Source organism: Erpetoichthys calabaricus, chromosome 9 (assembly GCF_900747795.2).
Source record: "Erpetoichthys calabaricus chromosome 9, fErpCal1.3, whole genome shotgun sequence".
Taxonomy (NCBI): Eukaryota; Metazoa; Chordata; class Cladistia; order Polypteriformes; family Polypteridae; genus Erpetoichthys; species Erpetoichthys calabaricus.
The window spans coordinates 46,630,374-46,649,786 of record NC_041402.2 but is presented as its reverse complement, the minus strand read 5'-3'; the positions used below and the strand labels follow the sequence as shown (position 1 = coordinate 46,649,786).

General features: G+C 37.1%; 1 protein-coding gene across 1 annotated transcript; it reads right to left on the bottom strand.

Moving 5' to 3' along the window:
- Positions 1-102: 102 nt before the first annotated feature.
- si:dkey-29p10.4 (E3 ubiquitin/ISG15 ligase TRIM25) lies at positions 103-16,925 on the bottom strand. Its single transcript, XM_028809580.2, has 6 exons — positions 16,307-16,925; positions 10,519-10,614; positions 8,435-8,683; positions 7,845-7,867; positions 3,949-4,097; positions 103-2,822 (listed from the first exon to the last, which is right to left on the bottom strand). Exons 1-6 carry the CDS (start codon positions 16,865-16,867, stop codon positions 2,302-2,304), a joined length of 1,599 nt encoding a protein of 532 aa, XP_028665413.1. The 5' UTR covers positions 16,868-16,925; the 3' UTR covers positions 103-2,301.
- Positions 16,926-19,413: the final 2,488 nt, after the last annotated feature.

The following is a 19,413-nucleotide window of genomic DNA, read 5'->3' as shown; positions in this document are numbered from 1 at the left end:
AAGCTGTAAAACAAAGTGAGACCTATACCCAGAACCACTTAAATACACACATTTTCCAAAATTTCTTTAACAGAAGCTTCATATTCCAGTCAGTGTATATTTTATTGCATTTTTACCTAAGGCATCATTTGATTAGGATACTGTACATAATTGTTTAAATTCTTGTAGTTGGAGCACAGGTAGAAGCAACCTCCATTGATGCAGAGATAGGAACTGAACCAGCAACACAGTGGTTTAAAGTCCAGACCAGAACACTACACTCCTGGACTCTGGTCCAAGTCTATTAATCATTGTTTACCTTCTCAAGGAGTTTGCTTAAAAAAAAAATCCATGACTGCATTTATGGCTTAGCACATTGGAACTGCATGAGTATACTTTATCTAGCTGTATGTATGTATGTATATTATATATATATATATATATATATATATAAAGCGGGGGCATCAAGTAGAGGTCATAGTCCCCAAGTCTATTAGAAGCAAATTTAACAAAAGGGAATGAATGATTTATATCTTTATTAAAAAAAAAAAAAAAAGTTTCTATTAAATTCCTGGTGTCAGTGTATCTGTTCCTAACATTGACTTTCAGTGTATCTGTTCCTAACATTGACTTTCATCCATGTATGCTTAGCGATCTGTTTTATTCACTTAAAATGCATTTACTGTATATCTACAGTTCATTTTAAAGAGGACACAACAAAGGCCACATACTTGTTTTAACAACCTACTGGCTTTCTGCCATCTTCACCTGAATAAGCAGGTTAGAAAATTGACAGTATGGATCAAGATTAAGTAAAGAGTAGTAAGTTAAACGGAGTATGGTTCGTTGTTGGTAAAACCTGGTTTGGTAACACATTTACGCTCTGCTGCAGGTACATAAGAAATCTGACAAATGAGAGGAGACCATTCATTCCGTCTAGCCTGTTTGTTTAGCGAATAGCTAAGCCATTCCAATATCTCATCCAGATTCTTCTTAAAGGTTGGTTGTTAAGATTTCTGCTTCAATTACGTGTTTCGGTGGTTGTTCAAGTTAGTAGGTAGATTGGTAGATGTACTTTATTTGGCTCCAAGGAGAAACTGAGACAAATAACTTATGAGGTAACACACATGATTAATATCAAACATAGGCAGCTGTAATTTTTTCCCTCAAATTATTTTTAAATGTTTTGATTATATTAAGTTTTGAGCACCCAAAATTTTTTTCATATTTGTCCTCTCACATTTTAAATTTAACTTGGAACTTTTTACCTTACTTTGGCCAAGCACCATGTCAAAACAAATTGAAAATATGAAAAATGTTCAACATAAATCCTGACACCAGGGTGGATGGACAGCTCCCAGGTGCCCAAACGTTAACGTAAAATTTATGGCACACAGGGCTTTTATTCAGCTACCTTAAAGGTTTTGCTTGATCACATTTCCAGTAATGCCTCATTACTCCAGTGCAGTTATTATACTGTTTATTTTTTTTTCCCAATTGTGTTTTATCTATTGCTTCATTGTGCTGTTTACTGATTGCTACTGAAAAATCTCATTTTCTCTAAGCTAATAAGCAAAATATCTCCACTATATTAAAATTATCTGCATATGTCATCTACCATCTATCCCTGAGTTTTTTTGTTTAATAACCATTGCCAGATTTGTTTATTCTCTGCACAGAAATTGTACATGTGACCCACTGCATTCTCCTTTGAATTTGGCATGACTTTTTTTTTTTTTTGTAAGATTTTTCAAATGCAATGGTTTTAAACTCTAAAAGCACTCATCTACATTGACATCATGATGTCATTTTGTTTGAACACAACAGCAGATGCACAAAATATGAATTGGCCTAAAGTGCATCCCCATAATAGTCAACTTGAAATGGCCTTTAGATGTACACAGACTTTCTCATATGAGTGTGGTCATCCAAATTGATGTTAAAATGTCACTTGTCCATGTAAAAAGTATGCTTCAGGGGACATGAACTTCACATGTCTATGAATATGAGCAAAGCAGATTGTTGCTGCACAATTTGTACACGTTTCTGCTGCTTCGTGGGTCATACACAAATCATGAACAGTCAAAGCAGGGCAGACTGCATGGACCCACAACTTTGGAGATGTGGGGATGTTCTGCAGGTGACTGCTAGGATTCACATCTGCAGAAAGTATAAATTGGCATCAAAGGAAGCAAAAAGTAGGATCAAAACGTTTCCCTGCCTTGACAGTTGTAGACACCCAGCTGCTGTGGAACCACTTTTGGAGAAAGTACTTGCTGCTGCATTGTGGCGGAATGATTATGGCTTTCCTTTCTATACCATCTAACAAAATGATAAAGACATCTTGGAAACTGCCAATGCTGGAAGAAGTGGCTGAGTAAAATTGTGTTGGAATTCATGTAGTAAACTCACAGAATTTTCATGAACACTGTAAAAAGAAACTATACCATCATCAAAATTGACATACACCCCAACTTGCTTGGGGCTACCTGAAACAGAGACTGCCTCCTTCTGATGCCATGCTTCGGTTTTATCCTTCTCCCCATAAAGACACCAAGAATAACTGTTGTATCCCAGTCTACAGTTGTCGCCCTTTCCTTTCCGGCCAATTTGGGGGTAACAAATGCCAACTTTCCAGCGACCTTCACCTTGGAGCTTCACTTCCCAGTAACTACAACCACCCTCCAGTGGTTCAGCTCCCAGCACTTGTGGGAAAATGTCAAATCGTGCATTATGGTGAGAGTATGGCTGGTTCTCTTCTGTATGAGTTACTGATTGATTGTCATCAGTCAGGATCAATTTAACGTGTGCACTGTCTGGGTCCAGGTTTGGAGTTTTCCCATCTACAAGAAAGCAAACAATACATAATACTCTTTTTTTTTTTTTTTTTTTAATTCTAGGTTCACTCTACAAAAAAAAAAAAAAAATCTATTGTTTTTGAACATAATACTGTAGGTCTAGCCAGAGATGGACATCCTAAGTACCATTTCCACATCTGGCTGAAGTTTGCGTGTTCTTTCCATGCATTTGCTAACTTTCCTCCTATAGTGGCAGGACAATACCCTCGTTAAAACTGCCCTTCTGTGTGCATGAATATAACGTGATGAGCTGGTGTCCCATACCTAGGACTGAATTCTGCCAGGTGTACCCTTTTTTATGACTGCCATCATTTTTCTCCACCATGGGACAATAGATAGATGTATGACAAAGAGCTCATTATCCTACTGTACCACAGTAAATGATTACGACTGAACTCAGAATTTAAAGAACCCAATTAAACATTTTTCTATACCGGCAAGTAAATATGGGTGGGGCAATAACCTTAGGTACTGCAAATAAAAAGTATGTGTCACTTTTAATGTGTTAAATGACAAGGATTGTTGTATTTAAAAGAACATCAGGGTAACTGTACCCCACTACAGCTGACTAATCAGTTTTCTTAATGAGGTGACTCAAGCTGTACCCACCAGTGTATCATTACTGTTACGTATAAAGAAAAACTGTTGTTCACAATCGTATCGTAGTTGGTCAGCATTTCTGGGAGCACCCATGACAAACTTACATCCCCAGATACAGGCTGTTCAATGTGACAGGTGCCTCTGTCATACTTGCTGAGTGCCAAGACTTATGTCAATCACAAATAAATATCGATTTTAATGTCAATGTGCATTCATCCTTCCATTTTCTAATTGGCTTATTCGGTTCAGGTTAGGGGTAAACTGTTGCCTTTCACAATAGCACTAGACACAAGGCAGGAAACCAACTCTGGACAGGGTGTCAATCCGTTATGTGAATAAATGAAAATCGGGAGCATTCTTGCTGAACTGCATTTATCAGAATGACAAAGTACACAATCACTGGTGACTTTATTGTATAACCTGCCACAATCTCTGTTCAGCCTAAATAGCTCTCTTAGTATTCTATCTGAACATGTCGCTGCCAAATCATCAGGACTCTTGTGACACTCACAGAACAGAATAAGGGATTCTCTGTCTTCCTCCTTCATAGGTGCCACCTCCAGTCTCTTCTTTGTCCAGTTCTGCAGCCTCTCAAGTTTATCACGGTCCAGTTCTCTTGGAGGCTGCAGCTCATTGATAGGACTTGCCATGTGATTAATACTTAAAAAAGAGAAAGTAAAGAGGAATAGCAGGTAAAGTGTTAGCTCATTTATTGTAAGGTTACAACAGATTTAAACTACACCTTGTTTCAAGGAAATGTTATTTTTTAGTCTTATATAATAACCAAGTGGAAATACTTCATTAATGCATTTGAGTGTACTTTAGGAATAGTTCTACTTTACTTAAGCAGGATGTTGGTGACGCACAATCCCAACCTCTGTTATTTCCACAACTAAAGCCACTACGTTCAGATACTGTCCTCATGGCAGCCTGCCAAACAGGGTGCGGCTGCACTTTGATGTCCCAGGCTGACTCTGTCATTCTTAGAGCTGATTGCAAGTTCAGTTTAGTGTTGGGTTGGTGCTAAAATTTTGACTTTGGCATCGATACCAGCATTCAGACCTTAGTACCAGTACCAAAATAGGGCTTGTTTTAATGGCTAATATTATTGTTGAAATAATTCTATCAATTTTCAGTTTGGCATTATTTGAATAAAAATAGGGTGCGTGTTGGGGACATAAAAATGTTTTCCATTTAAATTAACTGTGCATGTTATGAAAATTCACCTTATGAAATGGTACCTGCTTAAAGCTAGGGAAGCATGCACACCTCTATTAGCACCTACCCCACTTAATTAACAGAAAATCATTAAGATGTCCACTCACACTGAATGTCACTGCTTTAGGTTGCAATTACTTGGCTCATACATTAGTGATTGTTAGAAAACTCCCATGCAAATGAAGGTAACTTGAAGAATTTTAAGTATGTAAGAACTTTTTTTGGCCATATACTGCAGAAAACAGAGAGAGATCCTACATTTACTTGTACTTTTATTACTTTAAAACATCTAGGAGTAGTTTTTTTACGAGCAAATTTTACTTTCATTTGAGTCACTTTCCAGAAAGGCAGATTTACTCAAGCATGGCTCCTCGGTATTTTATACAATACAAATTTTCTATAATAGTGTCAGCTTCAAAGAATGAGTATTTGGCAGTTTTTGATTTGTAAACACAATGTCAAATAATAATCATATGCAATAATCATAAATAAAAATCATGAAAACAAGTGATGACATTTAGAACAGAAAAAGTCCTGAGCACAACCAAGGATTCAAGGATTTTGTTCAGGTGCCAGTTTACACAAGTATTTAAAGGCACTTTACATCAAAAAAGCAAATGGAATTAAAAAGATATTAAAAGATAGGTAACATAAAATTACATAAAACAGAAAGGCAGTTTTTAGAATGTGTAAATGGATAAATATGAAGGAGATTTATCACATAGTGCCTTGAAGGTTGACAACAAAATGTTAAGATGAGTACACTTTCACAGTGAGCCAGTTTAAACTACACAGGATTACACTGAATCACAACTTTGTACATGTCAGAAGATAAGCAGCTGAGTTTTGTGCCATTGGATATTATTATATATAAATCACTTTGGTAGACCATTTTATAAAGCATAATAATGACCCAAGCAAGAGAGTATTAGAGAATGAATTAGAATGTGAGCAGATGCACAATTATGACAGAGGAACACTTGTGCATTGTTCTTTAAGTGGATGTACATACTGTGGACTTACAACTGTTTCTCATTTGCGCTTTAAAACAGAGTTCTGAATCAAATGCCAGCATGTAGATTAACATCAATACAGCATAAAAATTACAAGTCAACAAATTACCTATGAGATCACATTCAAATTCCCCAAATCAGTCACAAATGGGGAAAACAAATTAAACAGATCATCTGATGCACAACGTGAACTAATGGAAGGCTTGATGATAATATTTTCAATCAGGTTTAACCTAATAATAATAAATACGAGTCTCTTTATTTTATGTATAATCCTCACTTGAGTTGCAGTGACAGCTGGGTCCACTACTTGGGACTGTGACGTCTTTTCCTTAATCAAGAAAGAGAGTAGCCACAAGCCTTAAAAGTGATTTTGAGGTGTTTTTAATTGACCTCCAGCAGTATTTACGGGGTGGACTTAAGTTGGACAACAGGGTAAACTAAGGCTCAGGTGCAGCAAGGACAAGTGAAAAAGTGTGCCGGGGAGGATACCTGGAATGCTTAAATTATTGTGTGTTAGTTAGCTGGTCAGCCATCCCAACAAGGACATAAAGAACCATATAGTCAGACTCGGAGAGAAAACAGGATTGTGGTTTTTCTTATTTTGTGTTGTTGCTTTGTTTACTCTTTTTTGTCCCTTCTTTACTCTTCATAGAATAAGTTCTAATTTCTGTAGCCTCCTTGGCTTCTTTTTGAACTTAAGGAAGACTCAATTGAGCCCCCTACAGCCCACCGTATCAATATCCTCAGACAAAAAAAAAAAAAAAAAAAAAAAGGGTATACTACAGAAAATCAGAATAGAACACTGTTATTGAACATTTGTAGTATTTTGGTACGTAACATCTCTCCACTATTTTTTTTAATAATGTTGCTTGAATAGATGTAATGGCTCAGTTCAATGATCACTATTTACAGTTTAAATATTATTTGGAAAGGTTGCATTAATTATTCACCCATTCCTGTATCTTTGGGGACTTCTTTGCCCATTAAAATGATGCAAGATGCCAAAGCCTATCATGGAGAACTTGCCCACAACTTTGGATAGGATGCGAGACCCTTACAGTCAACATTCATACCACATGTATTTACAGTCACTAATTAACCCTAACAGCACATCTTTTAAATGGCAAAGCAAACCAAAAAAAAAAAAGAAAAAGGAGAACATAAGATTTTTACAAAGACACCGACACAGTGACAAATTGAATCCAGTAACCAGTACCATAATGCAGCAGTGTTAGCAAATACCCTAGCATGGCAAAGACTCAATGCAGTAGAGAATTCCAAATTTTCATGATAATATATTGTCAAAACACTGAGGACAAGTATCAATGTAGGTATAAGACTCTTTGCAGATGTGGTAACATCTGTGATGCACCATCTGTGCAATACAAACATCAGCACTGCTGCAGAGATTCCTTTACCAAAAGCTCTGTTTATATCTAAATGTATGAAGTTCATTTTGCGTTTTCATGTTACAATGAAAAAACAGCTTAAATGTGATACATGCAGTAACATGCAATTGACATGACAAGTAATTTGCAAACACTGCCATATTAAAATAAAGTACTCTAGTAAACTAGGAATGCCTTTGAATTCAACTGGTGGGAGCAGTTTGAAGGCTGAATTTAGAATTCACAAACATATATAAATCAAAAGAGAAAACAGGGTTGAAAGAAACCCCAGATGAAATTCTGTGTGATATGCAGGCTCTTACAGATGATTTGTTTACAACTGTCCTGACTGGCCCCCAGTCATCTCTAATGTACTTAAAATAAAATAGAAATAACTGAATTCAAAACATGTATTATCCCACTTAATTAAATGATTTAATTTTTTGTCTTCTGGTAGCAAACATCTTGCAAACAAATTCTATTTTTAATGTGTTATTTTAATAAGACTATCGAAAAGCTCACGTAGAATAAAAATGTGCAGACAAACCCCACAGACATGCAGGAAACTTTCAAAGTGCCTTTACCATATTATAGTAACACTGGGAATGGCTTCAGCAGCTTTTATGAAACAAAGCATAAACAGAAAGGCAGACGCCAAGATGACTAATCATTGTCAATTCATAATCAAAGTTATAATACGCTTCATTTTTCCATCTATCTCTAAATTACCAAATTATTAATGTAAACACATTCCTTGAAAATAAAAGCAACAAATGTATTCATACCTCTTTGCCATCTTGCAGTATTCCTGCATTGGAGAAAGAGGGAATAAAAATACAATGTGCATAAGTGACGTTTAAAAAGAGACAAAAAAAGATATTCACTAAATAATAAAGTACTACAAAAGCTATAATTTTTGGCCCGTTGTTTCAAGAAGCAAAAGCAGTGAAGCAAATAACCACACCACATCTTAAACAACACTCCTAAGATGCCACATAAAAGCAGTGTTACTATCCTTTTCACATTACTCTACAATAAAGTTTCTATCCATCTAGGATTAATTCTTTCATAACACACAATCCATACTGTATATCTATTCTCAATGTTATTGCTTTGAATTTTGTTTTATCTTAACATTCACATCACAATATCCTCTCCAGACAAGAAGTGATACTCACACATAAATTTCTTTAATTACACAGTCAATGCATTGTTTCAGAAACAGTTCCTTTATGATTTACTAGTGGAAAACTCTTAATTCTGAAAAGCATTATATAAAATAAATATCAAACTTGCTTGTAAATTACACAAACACTTTACAAATGCAGATTCAAATTTACATAAACTGTCTATCCAGGAGTGATTTTTTTTTTACCTGTACAAAGGCTTGATCCCGGAGACGAGTGGCTGCATTAGAATCGGATAGCTTTTCCAACACAATGGAGTTCTCCATAATATCTTTCAAGGTTTCTTGCAGGGGTTTAAGCTGGGCCTCAATTGAAGCTATAACCTTTGCCTCTTCTCGCTCCAAGCACTTCAGCACCTTACTCTCCTCACCCTCAATCAGCTTCTTCAGCATTGCATATTGGTCTTGAAGATAAGATTTTCTGCCAATGATTTCAGTCTAAAAAAAAAAAATCAGATTAGAAACTAAGCCCATCAAAATTATTGTCCACATTTCATACAGTCTTAAATACTAACAACTTCAAAAGTTCAATCTCTTATTTTTAAGTGATTTGATAAAATTGCTGTGGAATAAGGGACTCCCTTCCATGTACCAACTGATGACAAGGTAGGCTTCATTTATACTAAAAATGTTCCAAATTTCTAGAAGTAGTGGTGGCTCTGAGGCTAAGGATCTGCGCTGGTATCCCAAAGGTTGCCGGTTCGAATCCCCGTCACTGCCAAAAAGGCCACTGCTCTGCTGGGCCCTTGAGCAAGGCCCTTAACCTGTAATTGCTCCAGGGGTGCTGTACAATGGCTGACCCCAAGGGGTATGTGAAAACTACCAAATTCCTAATACAAGAAATTGTATAAGGCGAAATAAAAAAAAAAAAAAAGTATTTTGTGCCTTAAGTCTGATAAAAGAGTCCTATTTCTGATTCAGTTCATAGCAATGGAGTAACCGCCTTAATTTTAAATTTGAAGCTTTACACTATTTTAATTACATTCACTTGGATTACAATGGCTTTGAGTTAGCATGCATAGGAATAAGAGTACTGAGATCTTGGGAAGATTAAATTAAATGCTCTCATAGTCTAACCCTCATTATTAAATCATTGCCATTTGGGTTATTTTGTTTCCTTATTGCATCTTCTCAAGCAAAAAAAAGTTCAATCAAGAAGACCCAAATTAGTTGCAAGCAACGTTTCAAACCACGGTTTACTTACAGCTGCAATTTCCAAAATAAGTAAAGCTTTTTTCTTATTATTACTTATGTCATGTTACACCTGTTGTCTAAATTAAGTCAGTTCCAACTTTAATTAAGAGAACTGCATAGTAGTTACCGTTGACTTAATGTGAGATAGGTATATTCGAAGTTACAAGTTATGTCACTCCTTCCCACTTTCTTAATGTTTATTTCAGGTCATGTCAAAGCTTTGAGCCAAGCATGAGATTACTGCATTTTCTTCTCAATATGCACAAAAAGAATTTATCATTTACCTCTGTTTAAATAAAAATGAAACACCTCAAACTGGATTGCTATCAAAAATAATACAATGGTCAAATGCCTTTTCTGGCAGGGTTAATTATTATTTTGTTATTTAATATAATGAAATGATTGGCTCCATCAGACCCCATGACCCTGTAGTTAGTCCATCCATTATCCAACCCGCTTTATCCTGTGGTGGGCTGGCGTCCTGCCCGGGGTTTGTTTCCTGCCTTGAACCCTGTGTTGGCTGGGATTGGCTCCAGCAGACCCCCCGTGACCCTGTAGTTAGGATATAGCGGGTTGGATAATGGATGGATGGATGAAATGAGGTGAGGGATCAGTTTTATATCATAATGCAGCACTTGTAACTCGGGTAGTAAAGTTACTTCCAAAACTGTTCCACAGGGAAGCTTGCGTGTCCCATATTTTCATTGAAGCATAAGCACAGCACAACAACTGGAGGTAACTGTTCAAGAAAAATAGGCGCATACAATACATTTCCTAGCCGATCCAGCAGTTGAAAGTTCCTTGCTTGCCTAATGAATGGCAGGAGCCCGTTCTCTGTTCTTGTCTTCTGTTTTATAGACTGTAGAGTTAATTAGTTCTTGTTCCTTGTGCGGGGATTAGACTGACTAGTAAAACTAAAACTGAACCATTGTGAATTTGGGTGTGCACCACAGTGAATTCTGTCATCTAACAAAAATGCCCACATTTAAAAAGTTGAAGAATCAGGAGATAAGTCATAGTGTGGCATAGGCATTGCATTAGCATTGTTCATCTTGACTGAACACACAGAGCAGACTCACCTGAAGATCAAGCTTCTTCTCCATTAGAACATCCACATTATTCTTGATGATTGTACTGTTTGTTTTGATTTTCTGAATATCTTTTTTCAATTTGTCCTAAAATATTAAATAAAATCTCAGTTTAAATTTGTTTTTTTCAATCAGTTTGCCATAAATATTCACACCTACTCATGTACCCAATAGTACCCAAAATGCACAATAATAATAAATGTTTCAGAATAACTTGTATTATTTCTAAGATAAATTAATTTTTTTTTAAAAATATTGATATATGAACTAATTACTCATTTAAGAAAAATTATTGTCCAATAAGACAACAAATTGACATGTGGGAGTAATTCACACAGTGAGAAACATTTTATAGCACAACAGTCGATCAGATTATGACTGGTGTAATCAGTGGAGTCAGTCTTTAGAACATGTTATCTGCAGGCAATGAAGTGCTGTTGTGTTCACAATATTGTATTGAAAAATGAAAAAAACGAATGCACAGGGATGAGGGTATGTACAATATTAGGTATCCATTTTGCAAAATGAATAGCATCTGAGCTAAAAACGACAGATGCACTTATGATGTAAAATATGTTCAAAGTAACTCATGAAGCAAGCTGCAATGTCAAGTCAACTTTATCTTTTATTGTATGCTTGTCATGCTATAAAGATGTTACTCTCAAATTATGACAATGCCAAGGCAAAAATATAGGTGCTACCTCAATCTTATTGCATTCTAAATAGTGCCATGTCTTAACATATCTCATAGTAGAATTATCAAAAAAAATTCATACATATCAAGAAAAACACTGTATTATAGTGAGATACAAGAGGTATTCCAAGAAGGTCATTTATGTCTTTTACTAGGTGTAGCTTTCCAAGCAGCGCCTATGTTGTACAAATTTCTCTTCATTCTTAGAAACTAGTAGCAGTTACTATTCATTTGGCCTATTTATAAAACAAAATTTTAGAAATAAATTTTCACAAAATATAAAGGAAAAAAATAGGGGTCATACAACATTTTATGTATATAAATCACACATGGAGCAAATTTAATAGTAGCAACAGAATTAACAGTAGTATTAGAACACTGCAGATGGGTAAAATATGGCCAAGTTAACTACACATTTAAACATTCAAACAATTTTCTAAAAAATGAAGCTGTGGTACCATAGAAGACAAAAGCTATAGCTGTGATGAACATAAAAATAACAGAAGGCTAAAAACATATATGGTTGAGACAAACGTTCTACACCTTGAATTTTCTATAAGTACAAGCTATATCTGCAACAATTTATAAAAATAGGACACTTTCATGATAATTTTGGATAAAAAAAACTGGAAATCTTATTCACTAAACTCCAAGTTCCTATAAAATTATTTAAATTCAAAATGAATTAAATGTTTATGGATTGTTACAAGAGCGTTAAATTTGACTTTATTATGTCCATCTGTTTATATATTATCTGTACCACAAAGGTACATGCCCAGAAAGACAGACAACAAACTGTAAATGGTCAAATTGTGTTGAAAAATGCTTACTGTATGGACCTCTGTAAAACAAAAACCTTCAATGTTAAAACCAAATACAATACTTTCTCCTGTGCTACATATGCAGAGGTAATAACATGTGGTCCATATCAGTTTAAATTCTTGCTAAATTTAACAACTTTTTGTTCAATTTAACCAGCTAATCTATTGGATTAGAGAGAAAGCAAAACCTACAATGCTCGTAATGCCAAATGCCAATATCTGCATTATCTATTGAACTCAATTTAAACAAGAATTTATGAAGATGCATCACTTACACATTTCCATTATTAAACATTATAGTGTGAAACTTTTAGTGTGCATGGACAGATTTTGACCTCTGTGAATTTAATAATTATGCAAACACGATATATATATCTGTATGACAGGTAAAATTGTGTTTGAAGGCTTACTATAAATCCTACAACTCTGTCGAAATGAGGGAAATAAAGTTGGTAACACAGTTCAAAGTCTCCAATTTGAATCCTGAGTATAAGTTGGCATGTGTTTGTGTGACATTTCCAAAATTTTTCCATACGTCCGAGTGTGTTTTTTTTCCCTACTTCCCTATGATGTGCATTTTAGGTTAACTGCTAACACCTAATTGACGGTGTCTGGGTATTCCTAATGCTCTGTATTTCTAGGATTGATTCCAGGTCCTCACAAGCCTCAACTGCATAAAGTAATGACTGCATGATGCCTTTATTTTCTAGAGACATAATAGCACACAATGTGGAAAAAACTATTACACAGAGATACATTTACATTGTAACTCTTAATTGGGCCTACTCTTTGAAGAAAGACATCCTCAGTGTTCCTGGACAGCTGATCCCTCCCTAAAATGTGAGCACTCAACCTGTTCATGATTTCCTTTTCAGTACTTATAATGCCTGAAAAACAAAACCACCCCTTAAATGTGACATACAAAACAAGCATAATTTGGCCTTCTGGCATGCACGTGCCAACCTGCTGAAGAATACAATCTTGCATGTAATGCTGGCAATGCCTTCTCTTGTAACATGTAGAGATACAGTCCAGGTAACAAGCATATCTGCAAGGGTTACAGTATACTGAACTGCCAAATTCATTTCAAGTGCCTACCATGTGCCACCACTCTTATGATTGACACACAAACTGAAACCAGCATTTATCAGTCAAATGTAACCAGAACGAAATCTGCCATGAAATTGCCAAGCCAAATAAAAACCATAATCTACATATACAGTACACAGTCAATCTCAGGTCCTAGAGAACTGTAGTGGCTGTAGATTTTCATTTCTAATTAATAACTGGTTACTACTGCTAAAAAACACACTTCTTTTGTAATAAATATAATTTGCCTTTTATTATATTTTCCTTACCAGCAAACAAACGATAAAGAGATGCAAAGTAATGATTAGTTAACTTGATTGAATGTACATAACCATGCTCACCATAAAATATCAGCTTCAATAAAATATTTGAAAAGAAAAAAGTGAAGTCTGAGAAATAAAGATCTGGGTTCTCATTAATAAAACTTGGCATTGATTCAAGTATGCCATAAAAGTGGAAAATGCATATCCCAAAGAAAAGTCAAGATTTTTAAAAGCTGCCATACCCACATTTGTATGCCATTTACCTTTATAAAGCACTATCATCTTGTAAATATTTGTATGTGAGCACACCTCGAACACCATCTGGTTGCCACTCTAAAACAACAATATATAGACTGCACTTGGGGAGCTTAATGGAGGTCTACAGTGGCTACAGGTTTTTGCTTTATTCAGTTTCTTAATTAGAACCCATTTATTTACTAATAAAGCAACATTTTTGGAGAGCTTAGTTTTAATTACATTGCCTGTTACAATTCAGAACCCTTAATTGCCTATTTTCATTTAAACTGCTGCATTTATATTTTAATTGTTGCCTGTTTTCTTAACCAGCCATCAGTTACTAATGAGGTGCAAATGATAAAGGAATATTGGCTCTATACCTTATATGCTTCCATTTAAACTCTATACATGCATCAGTATCTGGGTTAATAAAAAAATATGAAATAAGAAAGAAAAGGGAAGGACCATCAACCATATGGATATAGTTCTCAGAAAACTAAATATACGCTTTTTGCAAGAAAGCACTAACAAACCATATATTTAACTACTGAGTTTCATTATTTGTTACACCTGGCTTCTAATTATGAAAACAATTAAAAAGCTGGAGTGAAAACCTGCAGCCACTGCGGACCTTTAGGATTGTAACCCAGAACCCCTGGACTATGCTAATCAACCTCATGTTGATGCAATCGCGATCCTACAGACCTTTGTTTGCTGGTAGAGCAGCCTTCCACCTGACACATCCAGACAATCCCACCTGTATCTTGCCTGCATTTGTGGTATTCTACGGTGCAACATTAAAGCACAGTATCGAGAAAAGGCATGAGGTGCTATTGTATAAGGGGGTAACCACTATCACTTGGCACATGTAATGACATGATTGCTGTTACAGTGAATAGCATAGGCCATACGAAATTCTGAAGGTTCAGCCAATTACCTTACCAGCCTTTATTGTACTGTACCATTACCAAGTTGTCTGCCAGCATTACTTTGTCTCAAAATCACTAAACCTAGGATTGACCCAGGCCTCCAAGCCATGACATTTGTCAGTTTCATCTTGGCATCGCAGATGACTTGTCTGTTAATGGCATATCCTGCACACAGTTAACAAAAGAAGCATCATTTTCACTAGGTGATCTTATTGCCCCAATTATATTAGGAAATCTGAATGGCTCCTGGGAGCCTAAATCAGCACAGAAGACAGTCATCATCACCAGTTAAAACAAATCATGTCAGTCTAAAAACTCATTCTCTTCACTTATGACCATTTGCATAGTTTCAAGCAGCACCACGCACAAGCCATGTTGTATCAAACCATTAGGCTATGAATATGACATTTAAAGGATTCTGTATGCAGGGAGTGAATCACACTTGTGTTTATACTGTGTTTTGGTTTCTAATCCCAACAAGTGCCAACAGGTAGTGTAAGTTGACAAAAAATCAAAGAGTTCTTCAGTGCAGCACTGGCTCTCTTAAAAGAAAACTAAAATACACTCTATATATCACATTCATCACTTTTGAGGTTTAAGGTCCATAATGGCGGGTGGCGCAGTGGTAGCGCTGCTGCCTCGCAGTTAGGAGACCCGGGTTCACTTCTCGGGTCCTCCCTGCGTGGAGTTTGCATGTTCTCCCGTGTCTGTGTGGGTTTCCTCCCACAGTCCAAAGACATGCGGGTTAGGTGGATTGGCGATTCTAAATTGGCCCTAGTGTGTGCTTGCTGTGTGGGTGGGTGTGTTTGTGTGTGTCCTGCGGTAGGTTGGCACCCTGCCTGGGATTGGTTCCTGCCTTGTGCCCTGTGTTGGCTGGGATTGGCTCCAGCAGACCCCCGTGACCCTGTGTTTGGATTCAGCGGGTTGGAAAATGGATGGATGGAAGGTCCATAACGGCAACACACAACATAATAATGGTTTGGTGATATGAAAAATTATTTGTGCAAGTTATCATTTAACTGGTTTGGTTACATTTACTTACTTGATCAAGTATGGATGGGTCAGAGTTTCCGTAAATACCCCATAAAGTTTTCTTTACTAAATCTCTAGTTTTGCATGGAAAGTTGAGTACACACATTTCAGGCCTCTTTGTTGGAGATCTGAGTTAGCTAGTTGAGTTGCTTTGCATCTCGCTATTGTTTGGCTGCTGTTTATGAAAATAAAACAATTGAGGGTTCTAAATCATAAAAAGTAAGTTATATGAAATTAAGGCAAGAGAAGTATGTTTCATTTGCATAAATAATTGGTTATTAATTAAAAAAGCTGTGGCACTCCAGTATGAGTTTGACACCTCAAACAAGACCCATCATCCTACCGACAGATGCCAATCCAATGGACAATTTAAACTTCAGCATGCATGTGCCAGCCCAGGCTTACTGATAAAGATCTCAATATTCCTATAAACAAGCATGCATGTGACAACACTGCTGCAAAAGGCGATTCAGACATTGTCAGTCTGATAAATATCAAACATCAGCCAGACAAAAATATGTAAACTCAAAGTGTATGTATGAAGCTCGTCTGAAGGACATAGCGGTTGAAAAGGATAAACAGCTTTAAGCATTAATGAGAAACAGTTTTAAGCACTAATGACTCCCAGCTTACATGCAAATACCGTTCCTTTAAAAAGATCATCTCTACCGCGTTTGCACGTGTCCATCTACGTTACTTATCCTGATCACTGACCCGTAGTTCCTTCTCGGCCTGGGCGATGCTGATACAGTCGTGCTGTTTGTGTGCCCCGATCAAGGTGCACACGCTGCACACGCACACCTCGTCTTCCCGGCAGTAGATCTTCAGCAGTTCCTGATGTTCCATGCATTTCCAGACGGAGATGTCTGAGGTAGCATCTACCAGAGGATGGCTTTGGAACGCAGCACCTTCCGTGTGGATCTTTAGATGGTCGGCGCACATCGATGCTCCACACACCAGACACGTCTTCAAAGCCATCTTTGACGATTCTGTGCAATAGCTGCAAACCACCGTGCCTTCAGGAGATTTTTGAGTGCACTTCTCATGGCGCTCATTAGCCAGAGAGTCAGGAAATACTTCGTCTCGTCCTACGGCTGGCATTTTCTGGTATTGGTCGCGACACTCGGGACAGTGAATGGTAGCAGTGGAGGAAGCTCCAAAAACCTCCTGGAGGCAACCCCGGCAAAAGCCATGTCCACAGTTGAAAACGGTCAGCTCCCTCGCTATATGGTGGCAAAGAAGACATGGTTCATCGGAAGAAGATGTGCTGCCCATAGCAGAAAACAACAAGCTGAACAAAGCGATGGCGAAGCAAAAGTAAAGTGAAAAAGGCGGTTTGTGGCGAAAGTAAACGACTTCCTGCACTCAAATTACAAAGTTGTGTCAAAATAAAAGCCTCTCGGCGAGAAAGGAGCATTCTGTCTGGCGGCTGCACGATCTCCAGGTGCGTTTGAAGTACTTCAAGTACAGTATGTCAAATGTAACATGGACATATGCAAGTGAGTATGGTGGTGGGCGCGAGCTTGCATCTCGTCCAGGTTTGGATTCTGCCTTGAGCAGTAATCAATTATTATTGATATTTTAGTAAATTTCGTTTTTCTTTATTGATGTATGTTCTGTTACCAATAAATTCTTCAATGAAAACTCAATAAGTATGGCAAAACGATGAAAAAATTTCGATATCATTTTAACAAGGTTTGCTGTCCGCCGAGCACCTCAGTAAAACGACAGTAACTTATAAATACATCAGCAACCTTAGAATTCAGACTTTATGACATTGTTGCGCCTGACAGACAGGATGGCATTTTGCACTGAACATGTTAAATCAAAAGACAAACGGCGCGCAATCATACGCGAACCCCAGGAGATCCGTGACAATCCCACCTTGGTGCGCCTGCTCCAAACTTGGAAGGGCCACCGAGTTCTACGGGGCTGATACTGTATCTTCATATGGGTTACCGCGTAGTCGAACGGTGGCAGTGTTTTTTTCCCGGCGGAGTTTTACCCGAGTTGGACTCGAAAACGGGGTAGAGTTGGAGTTAGGGGGTCTCTCAAAGCTCAGAAGCAGGATGCCTGAGATTAGGGGAGGAAGCAAAAGCGACGCAACTGGCCTTGAGCCTGTTGTTGTGATAGCTTTCTGATACACGTTTTATTGAGGCGTGAAAATAAAGGAATATCCTCATTTGAACACAGAATATAGGGTTCACGGTGGTGCACTGATTAGTGTTGTTACTTCACGGACCGAGGAAATTAGATTAACTGAACAGGAAGTCGGTCAGAAGCCGCTGAATTGGAAAACAAATGCTGTAAAACAAGTACACTTCTTTCTGCTGCTCTTCACTTAGGGGTTGCCACTGTTGATCATCTTGTTCCATATCTTCCTGTCCTCCTCATCTTGCTCTGTTCCACCAATCACCTGCATGTCCTCTCACACCACCTCCATAAACCTTCTCTTAGGCCTTCCTCTTTTCCTCTTGCCTGGCAGCTCTATCTTTAACATTCTTTTCCCAATATATTCAGCGTCTCTACTCTGCACATGTCCAAACCAATGCAATCTCGCCTCTCTGACCTTGTCTCCCAACTGTCCAATCTGCGCCGACCCTCTAATGTACTCATTTCTAATGCTGTCAATCCTCATCACACCCAATGTAATCTTAGCATCTTTAACTCTCTGCTACTTCCAGCGCTCCCTCCTGCTTTCTTGTCAGTGCCATCATCTCCAACCCATATAACAAAGCTGGTCCTCTTCCCTTTCACTCTTAGGTAAATTTACTACAGTTTCACGGGTTCAACAGCTTGGTGCCTGTCCTCAGTTCTACAGCCGCATAAATATCTGGTCTTCATCTTGATCATAAAAGTGCAGCTTTATCTAAAGACAGAAAAGGTGATGTTTCATCCATGAACCTGAGAAAGGACAGCACCCACTTTTAATGTGGTGTGTAGATATTTATGTCAAAGATATCTGTATATACGTTTTAACTAATCCAAGTATAGATGTACAGCTATCTTTTAACGTGGTTGAAACATCAATCTAAGTGGTGTGTAGATATTTATGTCAAAGATATCTGTATATACGTTTTAACTAATCCAAGTATAGATGTACAGCTATCTTTTAACGTGGTTGAAACATCAATCTAAATGTAGTTTTAACTTTTCAAAAAATTGAACATACCTGTAATTCTAATTTTTTATCTTTAAAAGTGGATTAAATTGGTTTGATATTGGACAGATGGAAATGTGAATTAGATATGTTTCTACTATGAATTTTGACTAAGCAAGACATAGTTATAGGCATATAAAATGAGAGAGTAAAAAGGGTTTTAAGGTTTCAAACATGAACCTGAGAAAGTTACTCCTCAGTGCTCATAAAACAAAACATTTTTGTGTATGTTGAAACAGTTTCACAATAGAATGCCTCCATTGTGACTGGTCGATTTTACATACAGTGCCCAGCCATGTCATTGGGGTCTACATTCCACAATACCCTGGAGAGGTTTTTTCTTTGGCTGGTCTGATGAGAAGTAAGGAAAGCTCTGGTGTTCATTGTTTGTTTTCTTACCACATAAGATTCAGAAAATGAGACGATCAATATATAAAATGCTAAGGGTTGTGTCTCTATGTCACAAAATCATTCGCAAAACCACTGTGTGTACAACCTTGATCTTGATTGAAAGCATATGATAGAAGACACATTGATGAAACAGTGTTGTTGCTGGAATGTCCACAAAGTTATCAGTTTGCATGTTTCTTATAGCAAACTACAGAGGAAAAATTAATTAATAAGGTGACATGAAAGGAAAAAAAGAGCAGCAAATTTAAGA

What these genes read in the sequence shown, in the direction of transcription:
- si:dkey-29p10.4 (XM_028809580.2), bottom strand. Translation starts at nt 16,867, where the DNA reads ATGGGCAGCACATCTTCTTCCGATGAACCATGTCTTCTTTGCCACCAT. An exon ending in AGGCCGAGAAGGAACTACGG is followed by an intron (nt 10,615 to 16,306) that starts GTCAGTGATCAG and finishes TTAATATTTTAG; the next exon opens with GACAAATTGAAAAAAGATAT. An exon ending in AGAAGAAGCTTGATCTTCAG is followed by an intron (nt 8,684 to 10,518) that starts GTGAGTCTGCTC and finishes TTTTTTTTTTAG; the next exon opens with ACTGAAATCATTGGCAGAAA.